The sequence below is a fragment of the Aptenodytes patagonicus genome, chromosome 1 (assembly GCF_965638725.1).
Source record: "Aptenodytes patagonicus chromosome 1, bAptPat1.pri.cur, whole genome shotgun sequence".
Lineage (NCBI taxonomy): Eukaryota > Metazoa > Chordata > Aves > Sphenisciformes > Spheniscidae > Aptenodytes > Aptenodytes patagonicus.
In genome coordinates this window covers 86,280,033-86,303,242 of record NC_134949.1, presented here as the reverse complement: position 1 = coordinate 86,303,242, position 23,210 = coordinate 86,280,033, and the positions used below count along the sequence as shown (strand labels likewise).

Here is a 23,210-nt window from a genome sequence, read left to right as displayed (position 1 = left end):
GCAGAGAGACTGTGTTTGATTGCCTTGGAAACATGGAAAGCTAACCTCTTTTCACTATTCTCTCTCATCCTTTTCCTGCGATTTGCTGGCCAAATGGCATTCTTTGCAATACATGTGCGCCTTACTGTCTGCAACTAACAGGTGGAACAATTCAGTCTCGGTAAACAATTATTTTGCTGGGGCACAAGAAAAGAGCAGACTCTAGCTCCCTGAGCAGTGCTAACTGCGCAGGGAGAGCAGAAGCAAAAGCAGCAAGAATTATTTTGGTCAGTCAAGTCAGCAGACTTGCATCAGCAGACCTGATACACGGAGGAAATCTGCTGGGCAAGACCACATGATTTAACATACATACCCAATTTTCTAAGCATAACTTCATTTAAAAGGCAAAAGAAAGGTTGCTCTCTCACTATCATGCACAGAAGAGAGGGAAACAGTATCCAGCCTCTAACAGGAGGAAGGTTGAAGGAGCCTGTGACTGCTAAGGTGGACAGCTGGACAGGCAGATATGTAGGTTATATATGCAATCTCTATACACATGCATGTGCCCACACTTGTCTAACTGACATCTATATAAATGTATGGTAAGCATGTCTGTGCATGTGTTGACCTACAAATGAATGTATATGAGTGCACACACTCAGACCAGATGTAGCATGAACATTTTCAACCTGTTCATATGTGGTCAAACTTGTGGAAGCTGCTGCCATTGCTGTACCTGTATGCTCAGGTGCATACCACTCCTTTTATGTGTATGATCACACCCTGTGTGTGCTCTGTGGGAAATACATTCCAGAGGATGCTGTTTATGGTGAAACCCTTAAGCAGTTATTTGCCTGTTTCTTTGACTCCAAGTCTTTTCCCCATTTGCAGAAACCTGGAGATACAAACTTATTTGACCCTGTCAATCACAAAACAGTTCAGAGGTGCTTTTCTGAAAATACACAATATCTGCAGTTTATTTTTCAGTTTGGTATGAGGGGGCAGGGGTTGTTCAAGCACGGGCTTTTTTCTTAGACATGCATCCCATGGACGACTCAGGGCAGAGAGTCTCTAGTCCTTCACCAGCCGGTAGATGTGATGCTGGGCACCGTGGTCACTAGTTGACACCTCAAAAACATATGCTATGCACAGCAAGGTCTCCTGTGTGTCCCTGTTTGTCACAACCTAGACAGAAAAGGAGAAGAAGCTGAGATGGCAACCGCTGTTTCTCTGCTTACATATTCCAACACATTTAACATAGAGCAAAAAGTCAGTAATAGGCAAAGAACAGAGAAGCACAGGAATGATACACAGCTCGGCCACCCCAACCCCCAGTTTATGTGCCCACACACCCAAGCAAAGCACTTTCGCACCATCAGGACTACAATGCAGTGAAGAGACAGGGAGGTGAGCAGAGTCTGCTGTGGAGAAAAGAAAGCTGTGACCAAGCAGTGACCACATAAGTGGAAGCAGGTCCACTAGGTCTTCTACTCCCCACCCCCTGGTGTTGCAGGTTTCAGCAGAGAGAAGGTGTTCCACAGAAAATCTCTTTTTGCTCTGTTTGTTGGGTATAGAAAGGCCACCTCCTGTGGCACATCCACTCCTGCTCACGTATGTGTTGATATATCACAGCCACGAACGGTTCTTTCCCTCCACCTGCTCCTGCTTGTCAGTGGTAGACACAGACCATGAGGATTATAAAGTATAACTCATTTTACAGGAGACTTATAGGTTTGACTCCGTTACACCTCCCATTCCATACACTGTAGATCTCAGGAGAAGGATAGCTGCTACACTCATACATTCTTACAGAAGCTCCCTTTTTCCGTTTCTTTTTCTATGGTCCCTCAGGAACCTTAGCTTCTCTGCAATGTGACTCAGTGTCAGCAGCATGGTGATGGAACAGTGTTGTCCCAGTTTCAGAAGCATGCACTGCCTACACTACATGGCAGGGACAAGCAAAATGTTGCACCCAGAGCTCCTAGCTCAGCTTCCCTCTCTCTGTCACTGCACAACTTTACACATTCTTGTCATCTGAGTTTGTGCCATAGCTAAAGCTTCAAGCAGTTCTCTCCTGCTGGAGGAGATGATACATTTTTATCAGCAGTAGCACCAACTCAAGTGCAGCAGAAAAACATACCAGCTGGAGGCTTGAACTGTACCAAAGCCCAACCGTTCTTGTGAAAACAGAAAGAAAATAGCTGTTTTCAAACTTGCTTATTAATTTTAGCAGCCTGACTTTGGTCTATTCTGTTTTCTTGTCTTATTTCATGTTTGGGTTTGCAGCTGAACTAACCCTTCTCCTTTCTTCTGCAGGCTGTTGTGAGTTGTACACATTCAGGTGTGGTAAGGCACCAGAGCCTCTTCTGAAAAATGGGCTCTGAAATCTTGGAGGGCTAGATCCAGAGCAATGTGCAAAGCAAGATAAATCATGCTTGTGAGATTAGGGGTATCTAAGCTCATGAAAGGGTCTAGAAAAAAGATAATTAGACTTGCCTCGGAAGTTGGTAGTGGGGACTGAGGACTAGCAGCATGCCTTGCATTAAGCATCACCATTTTTCAGCTCCCCAGTGGGGAGTGCGGGGTGGAAAATGCTCAGCCTGCTGCTCAGGGAGCAGGACTGCAAGGCAATATATAAAAGGCTGTGCCAGCACCCACATGAGAGGCCTCTCTGTGGCAGGAGGTAAGGGAAGGACATGAGTTTACTCAAAACATAAAGCCCCAGAGGAAATATAACTATATGACAACTTTTGTAAAGTGTTTATAAATTTATAAAATTTATAGCAAGCACTAGCCTGACTTGAGGAATGAAACATGCAGAAAGCAGTTACAGTGTCCCTCAGTATGGATTACAGCACACAGGCCTTCCATCTCTCTGTTCCTGCCCCCTTCATGCTTTTGCTCATCTAAAAAAACTCTTTGCATTTATACTCCTCTTTTCTTCCAGATGCTGAAGATCTTAGTACAAACATGAAAGAGTAAAAACCTCCTAATGCCCTGTGAGGTATATTATTAACCTTGTGTGAGGTTAATAATGTGAGGACATTATTAACCTTTTTTTATAGCTGAGGTACCTGAGCCACAGAGCAGTGAAATGAGTTGTCTGAAGTCCCACAAGATCTCCAGAGGATGGAATGAAGACCACTTGATTTCCATTCTTTCATACAGCCTCTAGCATCTCTTCCACTTACCCAACCTCAGGTTCTCTGGGCGAAGATCTGTGACACGTCTTGTAGAGGCGAGCACAGAACTCAGTCCATTAGGAAAATCCACCTTTTAAGCTGTCTCTGCACTCTTCCCAAATTTAGGCTGCATCCGAGCCTGGAAAGGCTCCTGGTATAACATAGACACTAGTGCAAATCTAGTTCCTGTAGCCTTCTAGTACTGCCGTACCTAGAGGTTGCAGTGGTTCACGAAGGTGCCACAGAGCTTCCCCCAACATGCCCCTTCCTTTATGTGCCTCTATATTCTTTCCAGGTTCAGAATGGTCCTGAGGAAACAATTTATTTTTTTTCCCCCCTACCTGGTCAGTGAAGAACTCTTCCCATGACAAAATTATATAGCCACTTAACAGTGGTCTTGTTTTTTTTTATCTTGCAAAAAGGACCAGGGCACAGAAAGGACCTCAACATTCGTCCAAAAGTGGAATGAGCATTTCCTTCATTGACTTTTGCATCTTTCTCCTTCCATTATCTCTCTGCCTCATGAGTTCTCCCTTTATCTTTCTTTTTCTCTCTTACTCAGGTTTCTCAAATTCTGCTGCTGCTTCTCTGCATGAGTTACTATCTCTAGAGCTCCATAAATGGTCTTGAGGTGCAATACGTGTGAGAGATACTAAGTTCAATTAGATGCTGAGCTGTAAAAGGAAATCTGCTTTGACTCACAACAGTGAACTCCTGCATGGGGCTTACATGTTTCCAAGCTCCAACGAAAACAGTTGAAAGTCCCACCTGTAAGATAGTAAAGTTCTCCAGCACACTGTTCATCATATACTTCTCAGGAAGGTGCTTGAGTTTATGAATGAAGTTTATCATGTATTCGCAGAGAGGGGAACGGTGAATGCGATAGGAATAGTGTCCATTTTCATAGCGTGCATACTCTGTCTGCAATGTAAAACACAAAAGGGGCATATGGGGCTAATGTCACATTAGTAGCATTAATCACATAAAGAGACTCAGAAAAATTACAATGGCATTTTCGAGTCATTTTATTAACAGTAATGAGCTGATTAATCATTCCTCTACAGTACTTCGCACCAAGGTCAGTCTCCTTGAGCCCTCTAATTTCTTCGGATTGGTTTCTTTTTTCTTTAGAACAGCGGGTTCCAGTTTACGAGCAGCAAACTGCCAAGGAGCTGTGAAAGGTAACTAAGAGGAGCAGACCAATTGTCAGCTATACTATAGTCTGCATCTTTAGTGGAAAAATATTAGGCATGGGTAAACTGAAAAAGTTAAAAACTACTGCTTTAGCAAAACCAGGAAGCTCCTAGTAAAGATGGTAATCGTATGCTCAGGATGCTTCACAGCTGGAAAGGACTAAAGCCTTCTGGTACCTGTGAAAGAGAACATAGAACATCTCTGCTCCCCCTTAGGTGAGGGTCTGGCCGATGTTACACAGAGGGATTTTTTTTTTTGTTCACATTCACATCTTAGCTCCTGTGTATTTCATCTTCCTTTGAACAGAAGCTGAGCTTGGATTCTACCGTTTCACAGCAGACCCTTAAATGCCCATTACCTCCTTTCACCCCAAGAGCTTGGTCTCCTTTCCTGTGTACCATGACACCTTCCTTTGGCCTATCTATCCCATCATGCAAATACATAACCAGACTTCAGGCATGTCTATCATATGATTGGAGACGGGTCTTAGGGAAGGATGTAGCTTGAACTGACTGCTGACACGGAAACACCTGGTGTTCTGCACACAGCTGCTCCTCCTGCATCTAAAGGCTCCTTGAGAAAGACGGCAGCAAGAAGCAGGTCAGAGCAGCTCTCTTAGCAGCTGAATGGGGCATCAGAAAGAATTTCTTCAGTGCCAGATATATGCATAATTACGCAGCTCCACTGTTGCTCAAGCTGAAGTGTACAAACACTAAGATAAGCCTCACAAAATCATAAGACTATAGTCTGTAAATTATTACAGTCTATTAATTAATGGCTATAGTCTATAAATTATCTGTTTAAAAACACTGATGAGAGTGAGGTGTTGCCTATTTTTTTCACCTTTCTGGACTACAAAACAAGGGTCCAGGTTTCCTAGCTTTTCTTTGCTCCCCAAAAAACCCAGAGAATCACGAGAGCTGAGAGTCTTACATATTCACGTCTTCAGAAACTGAGATTTAAGGAAAAAATAGCAAACACTACCAGACCTTTGATGAAGTCCTGAGACAAGGCCATGTTGCAGGCTGGAGCAATCTTACACCTGCATGTCTCAGAAATGATAATCTATGGCATTCATCTTCCTGACAACAAGCATGGGATATATTTTGCCTTGAGATATATGCAGGATGCAAATACTTGAAGTGACAGAACAGCAGCCAGAGAGAACCTTGCACCCACGTGTCTGCTCCCTACCTCCACTTTCTCCACCACCTGCTTTCCAAAGGAACACACTTTGGTGGAACAGGTAATGACCATGTTTTCTGGGCTCTCATATTGGCTGGAAACGCCATAGAAGGATCTGGATTCATCTTCAATATTGGTGTTCAAATCAGCCTGCCAAAAAAAAAAGGCAAGAAAAATAGATGGTTATCAATAGATGGTTGTGGTGTTTTTTCACCATTACCTAAAGGGGTCTTGCGTAGCCAAGATTGTAAGGTATTGGAGTGTCCAAAGCTCCTTAAGCAGATCAATGTGCATCAAGCAAGCAGGGGAAATCCGAAGAGTATGCACTAAAATCCAGTTCCCGCTTCAGAAAATGGTGATGGGGATGTGCATACACATTGGGGAAGTCTGGTGGAATATCCTCTTAACATTAAAAACATACGACACAGACCCTTGCCTTAGCTGCTATTTACCATAACTGAACAGTGCCAAGACAGCATGGAGGTACTCACAAAGCATGTGGAGAGCAGACAGGAGGGCACTGTAGAGACAGAGCAATGCAACAGACAGGCTAGACTGGGCTGCCTCACTAAGGAGGAAAAATAAGAGTACAGCAACTGTAATAAAGCTTTTCCACCCTGGATATGCAGGTAAGAGGAAAGAGACGGAGCAGAGAGAAGGAATGGGTGAGTACACACACACATTAGGCTCAGGTACTATGATATGAAGAATGTAAGTAGACAGGATGCAACATAAGGAATGTAGGTTGCTGACAGATCCAGCCCAGTTCCACCTGAATACAAACCCATCTCTATTAGCGGCCACAGTTTTCAAATGTGGGTGCCTAAGGTTGGCCAACTGAAGCCTCATGTTGGGACCCAACTCCTAAAAATCCTGGTTGTCTGAAGCTTCCACCAGGGGTCATTCAAACCACACTTATGAAAAGAAGAGGCAGTTCCCTTAAGCTCTGAAAACACAAAGGGTGTGTGGGAATGCCCAGCTCAGCTTCCTCCCTTTCAAAACTAAAAGGGTAGAGCTGCTCTGTACTCCACAAGCCCAGGTGCTACCTTACATCAGCAGAAAAGCAATGATCAGTTCCCATAGGCTACTTCAGACTATTCTATTCTTCCTGCTGAACTGAGGGAAACAGGAAACTGAAGGAAATGTATTCCTGCTACAGTGGATACAGTGTGAATAGGACTGCATTAGATGGCATTCTAGCATGGTTTTCTTAGCTGATGTCAGTGAAGGTTTTTTATTCGAGATCTAGAGCAGCGCTTAGGACAAGCAACGCTAGCCTTGGAACTGGACCACCTCAATAATGAATCCTCCTTTTCTTCGCCGTACAAAATACCTGTCTCTTCTCTGCCATAAGATAATACTGTTAGCTTATTTCTCTTAAGTAGCAATTTCACAAGAGGTTTAAGTCAATCTAGAAAGTGCCAGTCCAGCCTTCTCCCCATCTGTAGCCACACAAGCTTGCTGCTACCTCTGTGCCACCATTAGCAATTGTACGACTCTGTAGTTAGCCAGATGAGAGAGATGATCCCAGCCAAAAAAAATTTTGTTGTGGTTTTGGTGGATTAGTTTTCAGTCAGACAAGAAAGCTCATTTGGATCCTCACAAAGCTGCAGGGGCTGGAAGAGGTGAGAACACAGACAAAAGTTGAGGGCACAAAGACTGCCTGTTTTGATAGCAACACATACTCAGGTTGGCTTGAGCCTCTTGGGAAACTGCACCTCAAAGTTGTAGTTTGATAACACCAGGCTGGTCCTGACACCAAGAGAGAGCAGTCTCACTGTCCCAGAGCAGTTTGTGCCTCCCCATTCCTCCTGTACTAACACAAATGCTTCTGTAGCTGTATTACGAGACTCACTGAGGAATTGCTCAGCTAGTTCTCAGTGGGATCAGTTCCCTGACCTGATTCAGAAGCACTTGTGTGCATTCAGACAAAGAACATGTGTTGGGAGGATGGGCAGCAATAGGGAAAGCAGAAGGCAGGACTGTTTCTTCTAGTGAATGCTGGGTTTGAGTAACTACAGCAGTAACTAGTAACCTACTAGAAGCCACACTTTGTTGTCATTCCTTTCAAGTTAAAAGTTTTGCCCCTAGACAGTCGGGCTGGGCCATATCTGTACCACAACACTCACCAGCAGCTCCCATCACACAGAGTTATTGTCACAGAAGAATTCATCATTTTGCCAACAGTGATGCCAAAAGCACTAGCAGGAAAAGCAGCCATGTAATAATGTGCAGTATTTCCATTCAATCGAATTCCTATGGCTGTTAACTTGCCACTTCAGGTGTGTGAAGGAGGAGGTGGTAAAGGAAATAAAATAAACCATCTCCCCATTTATTTCAGAAAATCCAGTTCCATTTTCCACTTAGCACAACACTGGAGCATTGCTGCCACTGTGCCATTGTGCACACATATTTCCACCTAGAGGAAAATTACCATCTGCATTAGATAAATGATGCCAGAGAAGATCCAAGCAAACAAACAAATAAAATCCAATTACCATGACTTTTTTTTTTAAAGTACAAACTCAGAAGCAAGTGAAAGACAGATTTAGGATAGGTTTTTTCATGAAGTACAGTGGGCAATGCATCTCCTGGGGTATCTCCTAGACTAGCAGTTGTAGCATTCAGATAATTCTAGTGGGGCAAAGATTCAGTGCAGGCAAGATGACAGAATGCTCCAATGTTCGCATCAACACTGGCAGCATTAGGGATGGACACACAGCTTTCACTCTGCTCTCAATGGAGAGCATAACAGCACAGTATTTAAATACATGATCACAAATCACTCTTCAAAATGACTGTGTTGTTTCTGACATTTTCTACAAAAATCCTTAACAATTGTACCATCTTCATCACAGATTATGGATGAAGGAAAGTCCATTTGTCAGAATGGCTTGCCTTCTTCTGTGTGACTCCCCCTTTTAAGTAGAATCCCTCCCTCTGAAGTAGTGATAGATCTTCAACCCGTGTTAATATGCTTGGCCCAACATGCATAATACATTCATACCAGTTTACACCAGCTGTGCACTCATCCCTTTATGTTTTCCTAAATTTGTCATCTCCTGCATACTATATATTCAAGAGCATCCTCTGATTTATCAGGAGAGGGTCATACAAAGCTGGCAATTATTTTATTCTCATGTTTGCTTCTCCTCAGAAGATAGCTTCACAAAACAATTTATCCAGCTGAATAGGTTCCTGACTTCTCCTAACAACTTACTCCTTTTTGCCCCCATAGATTTCTGCCTCCTCACTGAGCTGAAAACAGATTTGGGCACACGTGTTAAAATATATTAGTAAACCAATTTGGATTTAAAACTTTTTCAAAAATCACTTTACATCATTCACATTTGCACCACTGAGGTGATAACTTTTGCACAAGACTTGGAAACAACAGCTGGAGGAAGATTGGAAGCTTTTACATTGTCATGACCACCTAAACAACTGTAATGCAGTGTTACGCTCCAATAGTTTGTCTACACTGGAGTAGTGTATGTGGGCAAATCCAGGCTAGCTTTAACCTGGTAGCACAGGTATTAATAGGAATAAGGCACAGGCATTACAGACTTAATCATAATTCAGGTTGCCAAGTGAATTATTACGGTCATGCTGAAGTCCTTGCTATCAAGTTTTCCCCACTATAGTTATGCAGCTACTTCGTTGGCAGCACAAATGTACATGTATTAGAGAGTAACAATGCTACTCTATTCTGGTTTAGGTTTTTATTGAGTTACTGTAATACTCATTTACATGTCAATGCAGCTAACTATTGTTTATTTGACCCATACTCCAGCTGTCTGAATAAAGATTAATTCCTTCCCTTCTCCAAAGAGGAACTAGACTAGGAGTCCTTCACAATATTGTTCAGCTATTTCCCTTGGGGGTGATGATAAACACAATGTATGGACCCAATTCCGCTTTTCCAAAGAAATTGTCCCACTGAGTCAAAAGAACAAAGGGTCAAGGCTATAGAAGCTTGGTCGGACCACTGCTACATAAACATAGCGGAGGCCCTCACTGCAGTACCAGACAAACATTTTCGGGGTCTCACTAGTAAAGTTAAGGTTACATTCCCCTAGACTCTTAATGGCAAATCAAAAAATAAGTGCAGTCAATATGAGGCAAAGCAGAAAGGTGCTATTTCCACTTGATGAGAAAAGCTTCGCTAGCCCTAAGAAGCCACTCTAGGTGCCTCCACACTTTGGCAAGTCTCCCATCAAAAGACCAGACTGTAGAATTTCACAGCTAGTTAACATCTAATAATCAATATTAAACTATTTGGCAGTAGGCAAAATTATGGTAATACTCTTTGAATTAAGCAGTACATAGCATTATGTACTATCAGTTCCTGGAAGCCCTGTTGCAGTGAAGCAATGGGGTCATGTTGGAACTCCCTGACGTTTACACTGTACCTTTTATTCTAAAGCACATCCCATATTATGGGCTAAGACTGTCAGACATGTCTTAGGGTGGTCAGTCAACAAGAGCTGTGTCCCATTTCAGCAACTCCAGGGAATGACAGTAGCAGCTAGCTGAGGGCTCCAGTTCATGTTTGCAGGAGAATGGAGCTGCAGGACTAGAATGGAGCATCAGGACTAGAAACCACATTGCTACTTTGGGGAAAGCATTCTTCCTTTCTCTTCACTTTCATAGTTTCTTTCTCTAAAGGAAACCTTGTGTCAAAGCACACCCAATCCTGGGGTGAGCACCCAAGGTGAGCAGAGAAAGGTCTGCTTTACTCTGTCCAGTACATTCCACCCCTCAAAGATGCAAGGGAATAATAGTGACTATGACTTAAGGGAAATTCATCTTCCCAGCACTTCATCAAGTAGGAAGGCTAATCTTCACTTTATAGTCTGGGAATGCATGGACTTGTTGAAAACATAACTGAATGTGATTCAGACTTGGAGACTAGAACCTAGGTGCCTCAGCTCCTCACTGGCAAATGCACTAGTATGTCCAACAACAGGTGAGATATAATTCTTGAATACGTTCCTTACCCCAGCCTAGGCAGCCAAAGGAGACATAGTCAGGATTTAGGAAAGTCCATAGCCAATGGGCTGAGTTGCCTTGCCCCCCAGGCTCCTACTAGCCATTGCTAGCAACAGGGTGGGACTGCAGCAGGGGCGGCAGCAGCATTCAGCTGGTTGGGTGGCGTCCAGCACTCAAACAGCTGTTCTCTGTCTCTTCAAGGGCAAAGGTAGAAGACCAAATAGATGAGGCATATTACAAGCTAAATCTGAGTCATGGGCCACCAACTGGACCATACTACTTTACCTGATAAAGACAGAGTTCTGGCTTTCTGTCCAAGAACTTTTAGATGCAAAAGGCTGTGCACACTCTAGCATAACAGCAATCTGATGTCTGGGATGCATTCAACTTATTGTGCAAGCTCAGCACAGATGACATACTTGTCCATAGCTTGCCTGATGACTTCCAAACATACTGAAACTACAATCACTGAGGTATCTGTGACCTAGCACATCTCAGAGATCTACATATTTCATGCAAGAGAGCTGATCTGCCTGTTTTGGGGGAAACATCTGAGATTTCCTCCTTTCCAGAGAAGTAAGCAGAATTTTCTAATACCTACAAGACAAGATTTCTAGATGGAAGAGAAGTGATTTGTTCGGGGAAGGGCATAGTAACCCTCAACAAGCTAGTATTACTTTTTTTGTTTTGGTTTGTTTTTTTTAAATCATATTGGTGGTCTGAGTCTCTTAGCAGCTCTGCTGAAAACGGCTCTGATGAGCTTGAGTGTATCACTCAACTTCTGCAACCCCAAGAAAGAAACACTTACAGAAAAGTTGGCATTGTGCACTGTCCTAACCATATACTAAGCCAAGATTTTTTTCTGATCTTTGGTGGGAGTGAGTTTCACCACTGATTACCGATAAAGGCCTCATTCCCACTAGGACGAGGCTGTGAATCAAAATTTCTCTGAAACTCCTTACAGAGGGAATTGTGACCTTTGAGAATCAGTCTTCAGCTTATCTGAAGCTTTGAAAAGCAATGATTGGACAAGACTCCAAATGGCATTACATGCCATCAGAAACCATAGCTTGCCGGTATCTTGCACACAGGTCCCATGTGGTCAATGGAAAGGCATGTGCTGAACAATTCTTTAAGAACAGTCCGAAACTTGTGCCACTGCAGCTTCAACTCCCAAGAAAGGGGAAAGGGGAGAGTTTCTGAGCTAGCCGAAGATAGTAGAAGACCTTGCCAACAGTACAGGTAGCTGCGACTTAGCTAGCCCCCCAGGATTGTGTTATATTGACACCCAGCAGACAGATTCCCTCAGCGATTCAGTCTTTCAACCTGCTTTTTGCTGCCAGCAATCTCTATACTGTTGAACACTTGGGGAATAACTTTGGTGAAAGAAGTGCCTTTGACAGAGTCCCTTTACATGAGGTAGTAACTGGTAGGAGGTGGTGCTGGTGACTGCAGGTGAAATTAATGGGCTGTCAGATCCATTCTCAGAAAAAATGTGCAAAGATCATAGCTACTGTTGCTAGCTACTGTCTTGTTTGCTGCCTCAGAAGAAGTGCCAAGGACAGAATGGACATGGAGACCAAATTACCATCTCCTTGCTCTCCAGGCAGTTTCTGCCAGGTCAGGATTGAAGGCATACAGTGGGCAGGGCAGGGTGCCGAGGGGAATTTGCACTGCTGCTGTTTTGACTGGATTTGCTTGGTACAGGAGAGAAGCCAAGTGCAGGACAGCAGTCGCCAGCCCACCCCTTCAGCCCCTTCCACAAAAGTATAATTCATTTACTGGAAAGAAAATACTCAGTGATTTGACTGGTCCAGCTTGCTTATCACCGAGGAGAAGAAATTACTACATATATTCATCATTGCCAGGAAAGGTCTCCCAAGCAATTCCCCGGATCCACCCCTCTGCAGATGGCTGCTCTGGACAAAGTACTGCCTGTCCTGAATTCCTGCTTTGTCATTTTCCTTCTATCTTCCACCCAGAGTCTCACAACTTCTGAAAGCTTTAAGATGCAAGGCACCATTCTACTAATGTGCAAAGCCCTGAAAACGCCTCTTCCCCAGCCTATTAATAACGATGCATATAGGAGGAGTTCATGGGGAGAACCAAGTAACAGGTGGTAGAGATAATATTACACTGGAAAAGAGCAGAGCTGCCACTGCCCATGTGTCGGGAGGCTAATGTCTCACATTCATTGTCGTGTGCTAGAATGCACTTGGAGCACAGAGAAATGTCACACAGATGTCATATACAACCTGCCAATCCAAGTCCAAGAGTTAGTTCATTGTACCAAACTCCCAATGCCAAAATCAAGGAAGAATTGCAAACACTGCTTATGTTTCAAACTAATCAACTTTTAGCTATTGTATAACTAATTTAAAGCACCATTGAACAAACATGAACATCTCTTTCTCAGTCACACTAGATCCTAAGTGCTATCAGTGATGACAAGAAACCCCAACCCCGGTATTTAGAGTTAGGCTTCTGGTGCACAACAGATCATCTGGTATATTCAATGCTTAGTGCACTAATGGCAGGTTCCTGCCTCAGGTTTTTCAAGACTAAAACTACATATATACAAGCCCAACTTATTCAATGCCTTGATTTTTTAAGTCTTTGTCACCTGCAACCACCACTTCAATTCCGAACCTTTGAAAAATCAATCATATCTTCATGTCTCAAAACACCCCTTCAAGTATTTAACTCTACTCACCAAGTTTAAGGTTACTGGTAATTTGCTTTTGGATAATACCTTTATCCTAAAACGATGCTATAAATTCAACAGTGTAGTAATTGCTTTATCCAACACGTCTTTGGACATCAACAGTATATTTATATAGCTGTCCAGAGCAATCAGGCAGCAAAATGACAAGCACCCTAGCGTATACTGTTACAGAGGTACAAAAATGCAGAGGGGTATAAAAATCTCAGCTGAAATGTAGTTTTCTTCTGTTAAACTGTTTTTTTAAATCATATTGCCTTATCTGTGAAGAGTGTTTATTGGTGGGAGGGTTGCACTAGACACATCTATTGCAATACACCAAACTCAGGAAGTCCCATGACACGTGTAGCATGGTGCATTACAGGCATGGCTCACATGCTTTGTTTAAGTATGACTGCATTACCACAATATTTCAGGCATGTTGAATACAAAGTTTTGCAACAAAAAGGTTTGGAGTTTTCCTCAAAAAAGTCCAAATTTTCTGGAGCAAAAGTTTTTTTGAACTGCTTTAGTTATATTGCTTTAGAGATTCTAGCTGAAATCTTACAACAGGATTAATGCAAGTACTCCTGTGAAACACAGCGCAACTCATAAAAGTGCCCCAATCCTTTCTCATCCAGAATACGGCATCGGGAATGGTGTTTTCATTCCCTACTACTGTCTACACTGAGAAACAAAGAAGACTGAATGAATCACTTCTTAAAAGCCTTAGCAGCTTCCATTCAATCAATGACTTGTAAACTTAGCTTATTTGTAAGTGACAGCCTGTAGTGTTTCCACCAATAAAACCTGATGTTAACTCAGGATGGGATTCAACAATGCAAGGGTACCAAAAAAAGAATCAGAAAGTCAAAATATTAAACCAAGCCCAGAAATATCACTGTCGTCATAAATGTACAGATGCAGAGCCCCAGGGCATCATGTATGAGTTGGAGTAAAAGTGTTTCAAATCCTATGTGACATCTCTTTATGCAAGCCAAATTTCAGTGAGTTGATACCCTCTGAGCACCAGACACCTCATGTGGGCCCAGGAGTCCAATTTAATGACATCCCACCACATAAATACTTCAAAAGCCTAACTTAAGTTGGTCTGACATGATGCGTAGGCCACATTTATCCTTCTGCTATTAAAAAACAAACACAATCCCCAAACCCAACCTCGCAAGCACAAAAGCACACTAACAGTTTTGATAAATAAAATCACAGTTGCACTAGATCACAATTTCATCATGATTTCTCTCCTCTTAAGTCAAAGAATTCAGAGTGTTTTATTCTCTCTACATAACGTCTCCCTCTAAGCTCTTCCTTTTGGTTCCTGAAACTTCCAAAGCACTTCAGAGTGATACCACACAGGAGCCAGTGCTCTTCACCTTGACATGAAGACTTTCCTGGGATCCCTACCCCACAGCAGGAAGCAGCTGTCGCATCTGCTACTTTTCCAAAGACCATTTCTTAGAAGCTAACCCCTCTTACTCTTTTTCCTTTCTTCTGTCACATCAGACTTCTGTTTCCTTTTCCAGACAGTTCTTAGCAGGGCAATCACTACCCAGATTTTGTCAAAGGATACCCTTCTCAGCAAGGTGCTGCTGTCTCTCCCAAGTATTTCTCTTTCACCCGGAACAGGGCTGGTCTTTTACTTTTTGTTTCAACCTTCCCAAGCAGCCTTTGTTGTACTCTGACAGAGGCTAATCCCATGAGGGACCCAGCTCAGTAGCACATAGTCTGTGGGTAGTAAAATTACGTGTCTCCAAGAATCACCAATAACTAACGCTCAAAGCACCAGACACTTGAACTCTGCCAACATTCTCCAACTTAGTTCTGGAAAGGATAGGCTTGGGACAGCTGGGAAGTTGTATCTCAAGGCACTTAAGTTAACTCTTCCTTCTCCTGAAAGCACCACTTAAGAGGCTTTCTAGTGCCAGTTTCTATGAAGAGTATGAGAAATGAAAGCTCATTTCTCATCATCTCACTCCTGACCTGGGGTTGAATTATAAGTGGTAAACTCAAGGTGAAAGGCTCCAAATCCCATTACACATTCCCTCAGCCATCTAGCATGCAACTGCCCCAAGCTGCTATTATTTTTAATCTTGTAATACCTATGATAATATCGATCACCAAAACTATTTTGTTTGTACCCTGAAGCACAATGGCACAGTTTTTGCAAATTTCAGCTAACTCACAAAAATCCAAATTGAGTGAGTAGGCTTTTGCCAGGCTGATTTCTGCCAACTTACCAGAAGTCATTTCAGTTATATTTTATCAGCATAATCCAATTTCATTATATGTCTCTCTTATCTTTTGTCTGTCCTTGTGCCTGCAGTAAATATGCATCTGTAAATTATTAGTACTTGGATAACACAAAATGCAGCTAATGAGGTAGGAGAAGAGATGGAAAAATGTTGCCTCTGACTGAGAAGTTACTCAACACTGAGAGAAGTGAATACATAAGAGTACGCAGAGAATAATTTCCTCTGAATTCTTCTCTTATACATAAATAAAGTTTTAAAGGGCCCGAGTCAACATTAGCAAATACCATCTCCAGACACTAGTCAAGAACAACTCTACAGATGACATTGTGAAAGATACATCTTGCTCCAGGCCAGAATGAGGGCCTTGTGCAGTCAAGGAAAGATCTTCAGTGACAGTCATGAGTGTATTAAGTTGCCTGCACAGGCAAAATTTCTTGGGAGGCGGCAGTCTTCTAACAGCTCGCAAGGCCACCACTTTTAAAGTGAGAACTTCATAGCAAATAGGTACCCTACAAAGGGTCCTTCCCTTACCCAGAATTTGACAAGGAAGAAGGCATTAGCTGGCCCCCTTTCAAAGAGCTCCTTCAGGCCCCCTTTTTTCTCGGGGAACTTGTCATAGATCTGCCGGATATCCACTGCCTCGAGGTAGGGGTCATTGTAGCTGGGGCTTGACTGCCCAATGTGCACAAACAGGTGTTTGTTATACTGCAAGAAGAGGAAAAACACGGAATTAGGAAATCGTTCAGTACCGTTCAGTACATACTGAACATTCATGATTCTTCACAGAAGACTACTGGAAGTCACTGAAGATTTTATAGCACTTTCCAAAAAAGCAGTATTAGCAGAAATATCTCTGCTAATACCAGCTCGTGCTGTTATTTCTTTCCTATCAATACATCCATGCTTCTTGCTTCTTCTGAAACATTATTGTTGGGTTTTTTCCTATATTCACTCCTAAACCATTGCCTCATGATGCTGCTATATAGTCTGAAATAACCTGAGATACAGTGTTACCTGTCACAGGTCATTCAGTCAAACATCAGTGCTCCTGTCCTATGAAGAGCTGCCTGAAACCCCACAGCAAGGTACCAACCAAATAGTATAAGCTTTTCTGAACTTTCCTATCTCAGACAGAGGAAATGTAACTGGCCGATCACCAATGTACGTCTCAAGATGCAGTATCACAAGGTTTAGTGAGACAGGCAAATCTTACTACTTCCATTTTATAGGTGGCACCATGGAAATACATTGATGCAAATTCATCCCAATTGCCCCCAAATTTAAGTTCCCAGCACACCAGAGAAATACATGGCTTCATGTGATCTTACCATCATCTGATTCTGGGTCTATCCTCCAAGGCTGAACGGGATAGCTAGAATAGCCCAGCAGGGGCTGTACCACTGTCTTATGACCTCAGTGCCTTGAGCTCTGGTATGTGAACATCCATGACCCTGGAAAGGGAGGCCAGAAGCACATGGCACAGAGCTGGCTATATTGCTACAGGCAATTCTATCCTCCAGGAGAAGGGTATCTTGTTTTTCCCAAAGATGGCTTTCTATTCTCAGTAGAGCAATGAAGCAAGTATTTCCATACACATATAGTAGTATAACAAATCCATGATGAACAGGGAGCTACCCAAAGACCAAAAATTAATGAGGGGTGGAAGTCAGGTGTGTATCTTACTGTGTCTTGATCTTGTTGTTGTTCCAAGAATGCAGAGAATTCTAACATCCAAAGTTTGGAGCTAGCAACCCTTCGTCCTTGCCAAGCTGGTGCTGATGGGGAAGGCGAGAGGCCAGTAGGAGACTCAAACCCTAAGCACACAGGATTTATATGACAAAATTTAGAAAGAGAAAAGTTGGTAATAGCTTTCCAGTAGAGCACCTGTTGTCAAAGCTGACTAATTACATTTTCTTATGACTTCAGTCATCATGCAAAAATATCATTCACAAGGTTCTCACTCTACCTGTGCTCTAAATGGCTTGTCAGTTACCCTCTGCTAAGACAGCACTGTCAGGGTTGGTAATGATGTAAAAGACAATCTACCTGTTTTTGACACCAGAGAAAACATGTTCAGCAACTTTAGGAGGACCTAGATTGAGCCCTAAATGAGCAGTGAAATAAACTGCTTTAGTATCAGCATGAAGCATCACCATTAACATGACCATTAACCTCTCAAAATTGGGAAACTGAGAAGGAAAAGACATTTGTTGTTCCACTTAATGAGAAACTGGAAAGGCAATCATATTATGATGGAAAACAGTGTTCTAGTATATGCAGCATGGTGGAAGAACAGTGGAGATAGTAAACTTTTATTTTCTGCTGAGCCAGGAGAAAAAGAAACCCCAAAACAACCAACCTAAAACAGGAAAAAAAATGTTTTTTAAAATAAAACAAAATTAAAAAGCTTCAGCTCTCAGTAAAAGGATGGGAACTGGTGATAAGGGGAAATTATATAATTAATTTGGGGCTCACTTAAATATTTCAATAGGTAAAAATATTTTTTAAAAAATTAATTTGTAAACTTTTGAAAGTGTTGGCTATTTTTGAAGTTGGAATATAATTTCAAAGCAAGGGACTACATTTCCTTACCTACCTGGTAATGGCAGCGGAGGCTGTACAGCATAAGGTTGTTGAGAAAAAGGTTTCACACTACAGAAGTACACAAAGAGAGATGGTTAACAAAAACCCAAAACAAAACAACAAAAAAAGACTCTTGACCAACTGTTTGCACAGATTAGATCAAGTGTTTCTCTTGAGGGAGAAAGTAACATAAGTGTCTTTGGGAAATTATCTTTCAGTGTGAGCAAGAGAGGGTCATGGAGAAAGACTCAAAAAACAGTAAGGGGCCAGGACTGGACTGAATAAGGTTTCCCTGCAGGTGTTCAGCAGGCTCTCTCTGCAGACTTGTTATTCAGAGATCCTTATCAGCCTGTTAATACACTGGTGCCCATTCGTTTATCCTTTTCTTTCAACCACAGATAGATTTAAATTTATGCAAGTGGATATACATCTGGGCTGGATGCCTCTCAGACTTTTAGGCCCAGATTCAGAGATGTTCAACACCCACAGCTGAACTTCGCTTTCAAGACAGCTCAGCTCCATTTTAACACCACTGTAAGAAAAATCAGCATCTGGAGACATCATCTGACATCAGGGGTAGCAGTCACTTCAAGCTTCTAAAAGAACCTCTCACACTGATGCTTCCTTGTTTGCTTTCAAGGTAAAGGCACAGAATCTACTTTTTATTTCTCCTAGTATGGCTTCCATTGCCTTACTAGCCATTTTTCCCCACAAGGTATTTTAATAGCATCTGTTCCCTGATCTGCTCCACAAATACTAGCAATAGCACCACAAGAGAGCAGGAACACATGGCTTGCATGAAGAACATACTCCCTTCCAGTCGCTTGTCTTTAAGTTGGCTTAAATTGGTCCTGTTAGGTTATGTGATAAAAAGTGTGTCCCCATACAAACAACGGAGCACAGAGGAACAATGGCAGGTGGAGCAACCTGAATAATACTCTGACACAACTACACCCAGGGCCATCACTGGTGAAGGACCAGCCCATCAAAGGCTCATCTCCACGCTGGGGCAGGGGAGCCCCAGTAACCCAGTCAGAGAAACAGAGCCCCTGCCAGGGCTGTCACAGGAGAGCCATCAGCCCCATTGCCCAGGTGTGAAACCAATCCAGTGAGCCAGCTGGATAGGCTTACAAACCAGTCACCTTACAAACTGAGGGGGTTACTGCCTAGATGGTATGGCACACGTTATGGAATGCAAGGGAAGAGCATTTTGGGATTGCACAAGATTTATTATGGGGATGTTTAGGGAGAATATGGCAATAAAAGGTGCCAGTCGCATGTAAGAAGGTCAGTACAGTTAGTCTGTCCATGCCCTGCACCTTGTCAGTGCAGTCTGTTCTATCTTCTCACTAAATTGTTTCAAATTGTTTTCCCGCATGAGGAGCTCTCAGTTCTCTCTCTCTCTGTGTGTGTGTGTGTGTATGCATGCATGTGTGTGTGTGTTTCTGGAGTGCCAGCAGCCAGTGAGGGTGTGATCACTAGCAATTATCAAGCCACACTAGCCAGCAAGTAGATGGTTTGGGAGCCAGCTGTGTGTGTCTCCAGGGGTGAAGATGCTTTCAGAGGAACCAAGAGGTTCAGGCCAAATGACAGAGAGATTGTGGAGTCTGGAGGTCTACTGAAAGATGAGTTTGTGTGTCTGTGTTTATCTCTGTGGGAGACAAACTGGGGAAAGTGAATATCCAGCTACTGGGTGGACTGTGTATCTAAGCCCAGTTACTGAAGACATTCACAGTGTGTGTGTTTGTGCACATGCATGTGTGTTTGTGTGTGTGTGTGTGTGAGAGGCCTGCACCAGCAACTGGAGTGGGGCTGTGGCCTCGGGGGCTCACCTGCCTGGGTGCCAGCACACAGGGAGACAAGGGATCCCAGGGCAGCTACTGGATGGATCCACAGTGCATGTGTATTTCTCACTAACACACCTTCACCCTCATCAGCCGGAGAGGGGTACAGGATGAGGCTGTTGGCGCTGTTTGTATTTGTGCGAGTGCTGAGCATTGTCTGTCTGTGCTGTTCTGTGTGGCCAGCCGTGTGTGTATGTGTGTATGTGCAATGTATATGCGTATTTGTGTGTGCACCTACCGGGAATACATGCTCAGCCTCACTACTGCTTGAACTTGGGAGCATGGAGCTGCAGCAGCCTCACCTCTATCAGGCTGCTAGATTCAGCAGCTCCCTAAAATAACCCATATTAGGCTGCTTGAGTCATGGGACACATTAAAGGGGTGTAATTCATGTTGAAGGTACCATATGAAGACCTAGGGTTTTATCTATTTAAGATTCTCTCATGGCTCTCAGTTTGTCTTCAACCACGGGCCTTAAGTCTCAGATCCATGATCAGGGAATCTGTCTGAGAGCAAAGACTACATTATCTTAGCGTTTTATAAATCCTGTAATAGCTAATGGAACACATTCCTTAGGCAGCATAGAGGAAGCAGCAGGAGCACCTGCTTTGGATGCTCACATGAAGGAATACTCACTCTTGGGAAGATCCAGCTTGGCCAGGCAAAGCTCCTTGCCAAAACTGCAAGAGAACAACATACAGGCAAAAGTCACAACTCTTAGGACAGAGATGAAAAGCAAGGCTTGCTCCTTTCTGAGGAAAGAAACTGCAAGCTCACAGACTTTTAAAGATGTGACTGAGCTATATCTCTTCTTTCTACCTTCCTGGTTTCATCCTTGTGGAGGTGCTGACTGGTCTTCATTTTCTTTCTTCACACTAATACTGGTGACATGCAAGCAACTGACTCAATAGTGGTTTTTAATGTAAAATACTATGTATGCACCTTGTGCCTCTGTCTCCAAAGCTTAATGATGCTCACTCTCTTGGAGAGACCATTTTCCCCAGGTGAGCTCCATGGGAGTATTTTGGCGGAAATCAGTGCTCAGCAAAAGCTCACTAGGCCCAACTCAAACGTTAGGCGATGCTGCCAGGCCTCCTCTATTAAGGATTTTATATAAGGGCCATCAATTTGTGATCTAAGCTCTCAGGGTAAGCTTGGGAATGACAAGCTTGAGAAAGGGTCAGGATGGCCCAAATGGTTTTAATCCAACAAGATCCTGGACTAAGAAAGTGATACAGACACCTAAAAATATTTCAGGCAGCTGAAAACCCAAAGGACCTGATTGTTCTCTCACTTGCATAATTTTTAAAAAAGCATATAGTGAAACTCTATTTACATCAGTGTGAGCAAAGAATCAGACCCAAACCGTTGAAGCCATGTGACAGATTTGCTCTACAAAGACAATGCCTTTTGGTCCATTCTTTCTGTTGTTCTCAGCATTTTCCTGAGCAGGTCCCAACACCCTTTCAAATACTCAAGTGCCTTCAGCCCAACTCCTCCAAGACACTGATTCACTCACCCCAGAAACAGCAGGGTAGGCCGGTCGTGGGAGACCAGGCAAGGCCATTTTACTATGGAAGGCAGTTGCAGAGATAATCTGGGCAGATGACATTGTAGCCATACTCTGCATGGCTTTATCTTTAGCTGCCTGATCCTATGGGCAAGAGTAGAAACAAAAAAACCAGAATTATTATAATGATAAAGAAGTTGCCCGGTCTAATGCTGCATAACCAGGATTCTCATCAGCTTCTTTGTAGGGAACAAGCACCTCTGAAAGCCTGGGCAGCAGACTCACCCATAACTGTCCTAGGAACTCTTCAAAGCATGTAAGTCTTTCACCCACTACTATAACTTCAGATGTGATTAATCATCCTTTCTGAAATGCTGGGATCACTGGTTTAGAGACTGCTAAGCATTTATCCTTTCTGTCTGAAGGCTTTCAGCCACACAGCTGAAATGTTTTGTTATGGAAAGTACAGTCCTAATTGACTCTCGTGTTTTAATCATTGGTAGGAATATTCAATGGGAAAGACTCTTGCTTATCAAAAAAACCCTCTAAAAACAAGCTCACAAAAGGAGTTTGTCATCATCACTGCAAAAAGACTACTTCAGATTGGGACTGCATTAGTCTCGGGTAGAGTTGATCATTTTATTCCCATCCCTGCAGAAACAGGAAATCTTAATAACCTCCCAGGGCACATATGCAAGGACATTCCTTTTTGTATTTTAACAGAGCTGTGGAATTGCACACATTTTTACAGGCAATGACAGTGCAATAACTAGGGGGTCTGATATATGTTTAAAATATATTTAAAACAAATAGCATTCTTCATTTCTTCTCCCAAGGAATAAATAGACAAACATAGGCACTTCCCCACATTCTGCCTCCTACATCCCCTACAATTAATCTTCATCCTTCAAACACTCCACATTTATCTGCGACATTATAATTATAATGGCAATGCCACAGATGAATTCATGACTTGGAGAAACTGTTGAAAGAGGTAAGCTCTTGCTGTCTTCTTCAGAAATTCTCACTTCCCACTTGCATTCATTGAACTGCACTAAGTTCTTACCCTTGGGTCTCCGTTCTCTCTAACCCCTCCACTTCCTGTAAGTTTTCTGAAGTTCAAAGCCCAGGGATTCCATGTGTCTAACACAAAAACATTTGGAGAAGGCATAACAAAAGCTCAAGAATAAATGATAACCTTTAAGTGGAATGATCAGTAGGAATGGGCAAAACTTAGATATCTTCTTTTTTACAGTATCTGTGACTCAGTACCATTGAAGTGAATGGAATGGAAACATTTTAATTGCTGAGAAGGTTCCTAAGATTCTCCAAAGCTATGGGAAAGTTTTTCAGAATCCAGTTTAAATGATGCTTTAGGGAAAACTTTAGGGATTACCTACAACATTTTTTAAGGGTAAGGATTCTTTTCTGTTTTTTCATGACATACATAAGGACCATTTCCCAGTTGCCATTGCGGAAAAGGATTTTTTTCCTCCCCTTACTTTCTCACTGGAAAAATCATATTTGTCTACCTGAGTTTATACATGAGTTTATGGGGAAGAAGCATTTCGTTGTGCAAGTATTAAAGTTAAAAAAAACAAAACAAAACAAAAAAAAACTATTAAGAAGGGAAAAGATTTTCTCTATTAACCCCTGTTGTGTTTTTCCGTTTTGTTTAAATGTCTGACAGACTTCTGGAAAAAGCATGTTTTTGTAAAAGACATCTCCTTTCTCTTTCAGCTAACAGTTCTGTATTCATTTGTATTGTGT

At 42.6% G+C, this 23,210-nt stretch overlaps 1 protein-coding gene across 3 annotated transcripts in view; it reads right to left on the bottom strand.

The window, feature by feature from the left end:
• Nucleotides 1-927: 927 nt before the first annotated feature.
• TEAD4 (TEA domain transcription factor 4) overlaps nucleotides 928-23,210 on the bottom strand; it is a 44,860-nt gene continuing 22,577 nt past the window's right edge. For 2 of the 3 annotated variants that reach the window (XM_076346140.1, XM_076346130.1), the window contains exons 4-11: nucleotides 21,450-21,584; nucleotides 20,567-20,610; nucleotides 18,100-18,155; nucleotides 17,187-17,317; nucleotides 16,035-16,208; nucleotides 5,550-5,690; nucleotides 3,891-4,082; nucleotides 928-1,164 (exon numbers count right to left, since the gene is read on the bottom strand). In XM_076346140.1, the coding sequence (XP_076202255.1) occupies nucleotides 1,051-1,164; nucleotides 3,891-4,082; nucleotides 5,550-5,690; nucleotides 16,035-16,208; nucleotides 17,187-17,317; nucleotides 18,100-18,155; nucleotides 20,567-20,610; nucleotides 21,450-21,584 (987 nt within the window). In that variant the 3' untranslated portion in view covers nucleotides 928-1,050. The remainder of the gene's footprint in view (nucleotides 1,165-3,890; nucleotides 4,083-5,549; nucleotides 5,691-16,034; nucleotides 16,209-17,186; nucleotides 17,318-18,099; nucleotides 18,156-20,566; nucleotides 20,611-21,449; nucleotides 21,585-23,210) is intronic. The other variant, XM_076346151.1, reaches the window with a different exon arrangement.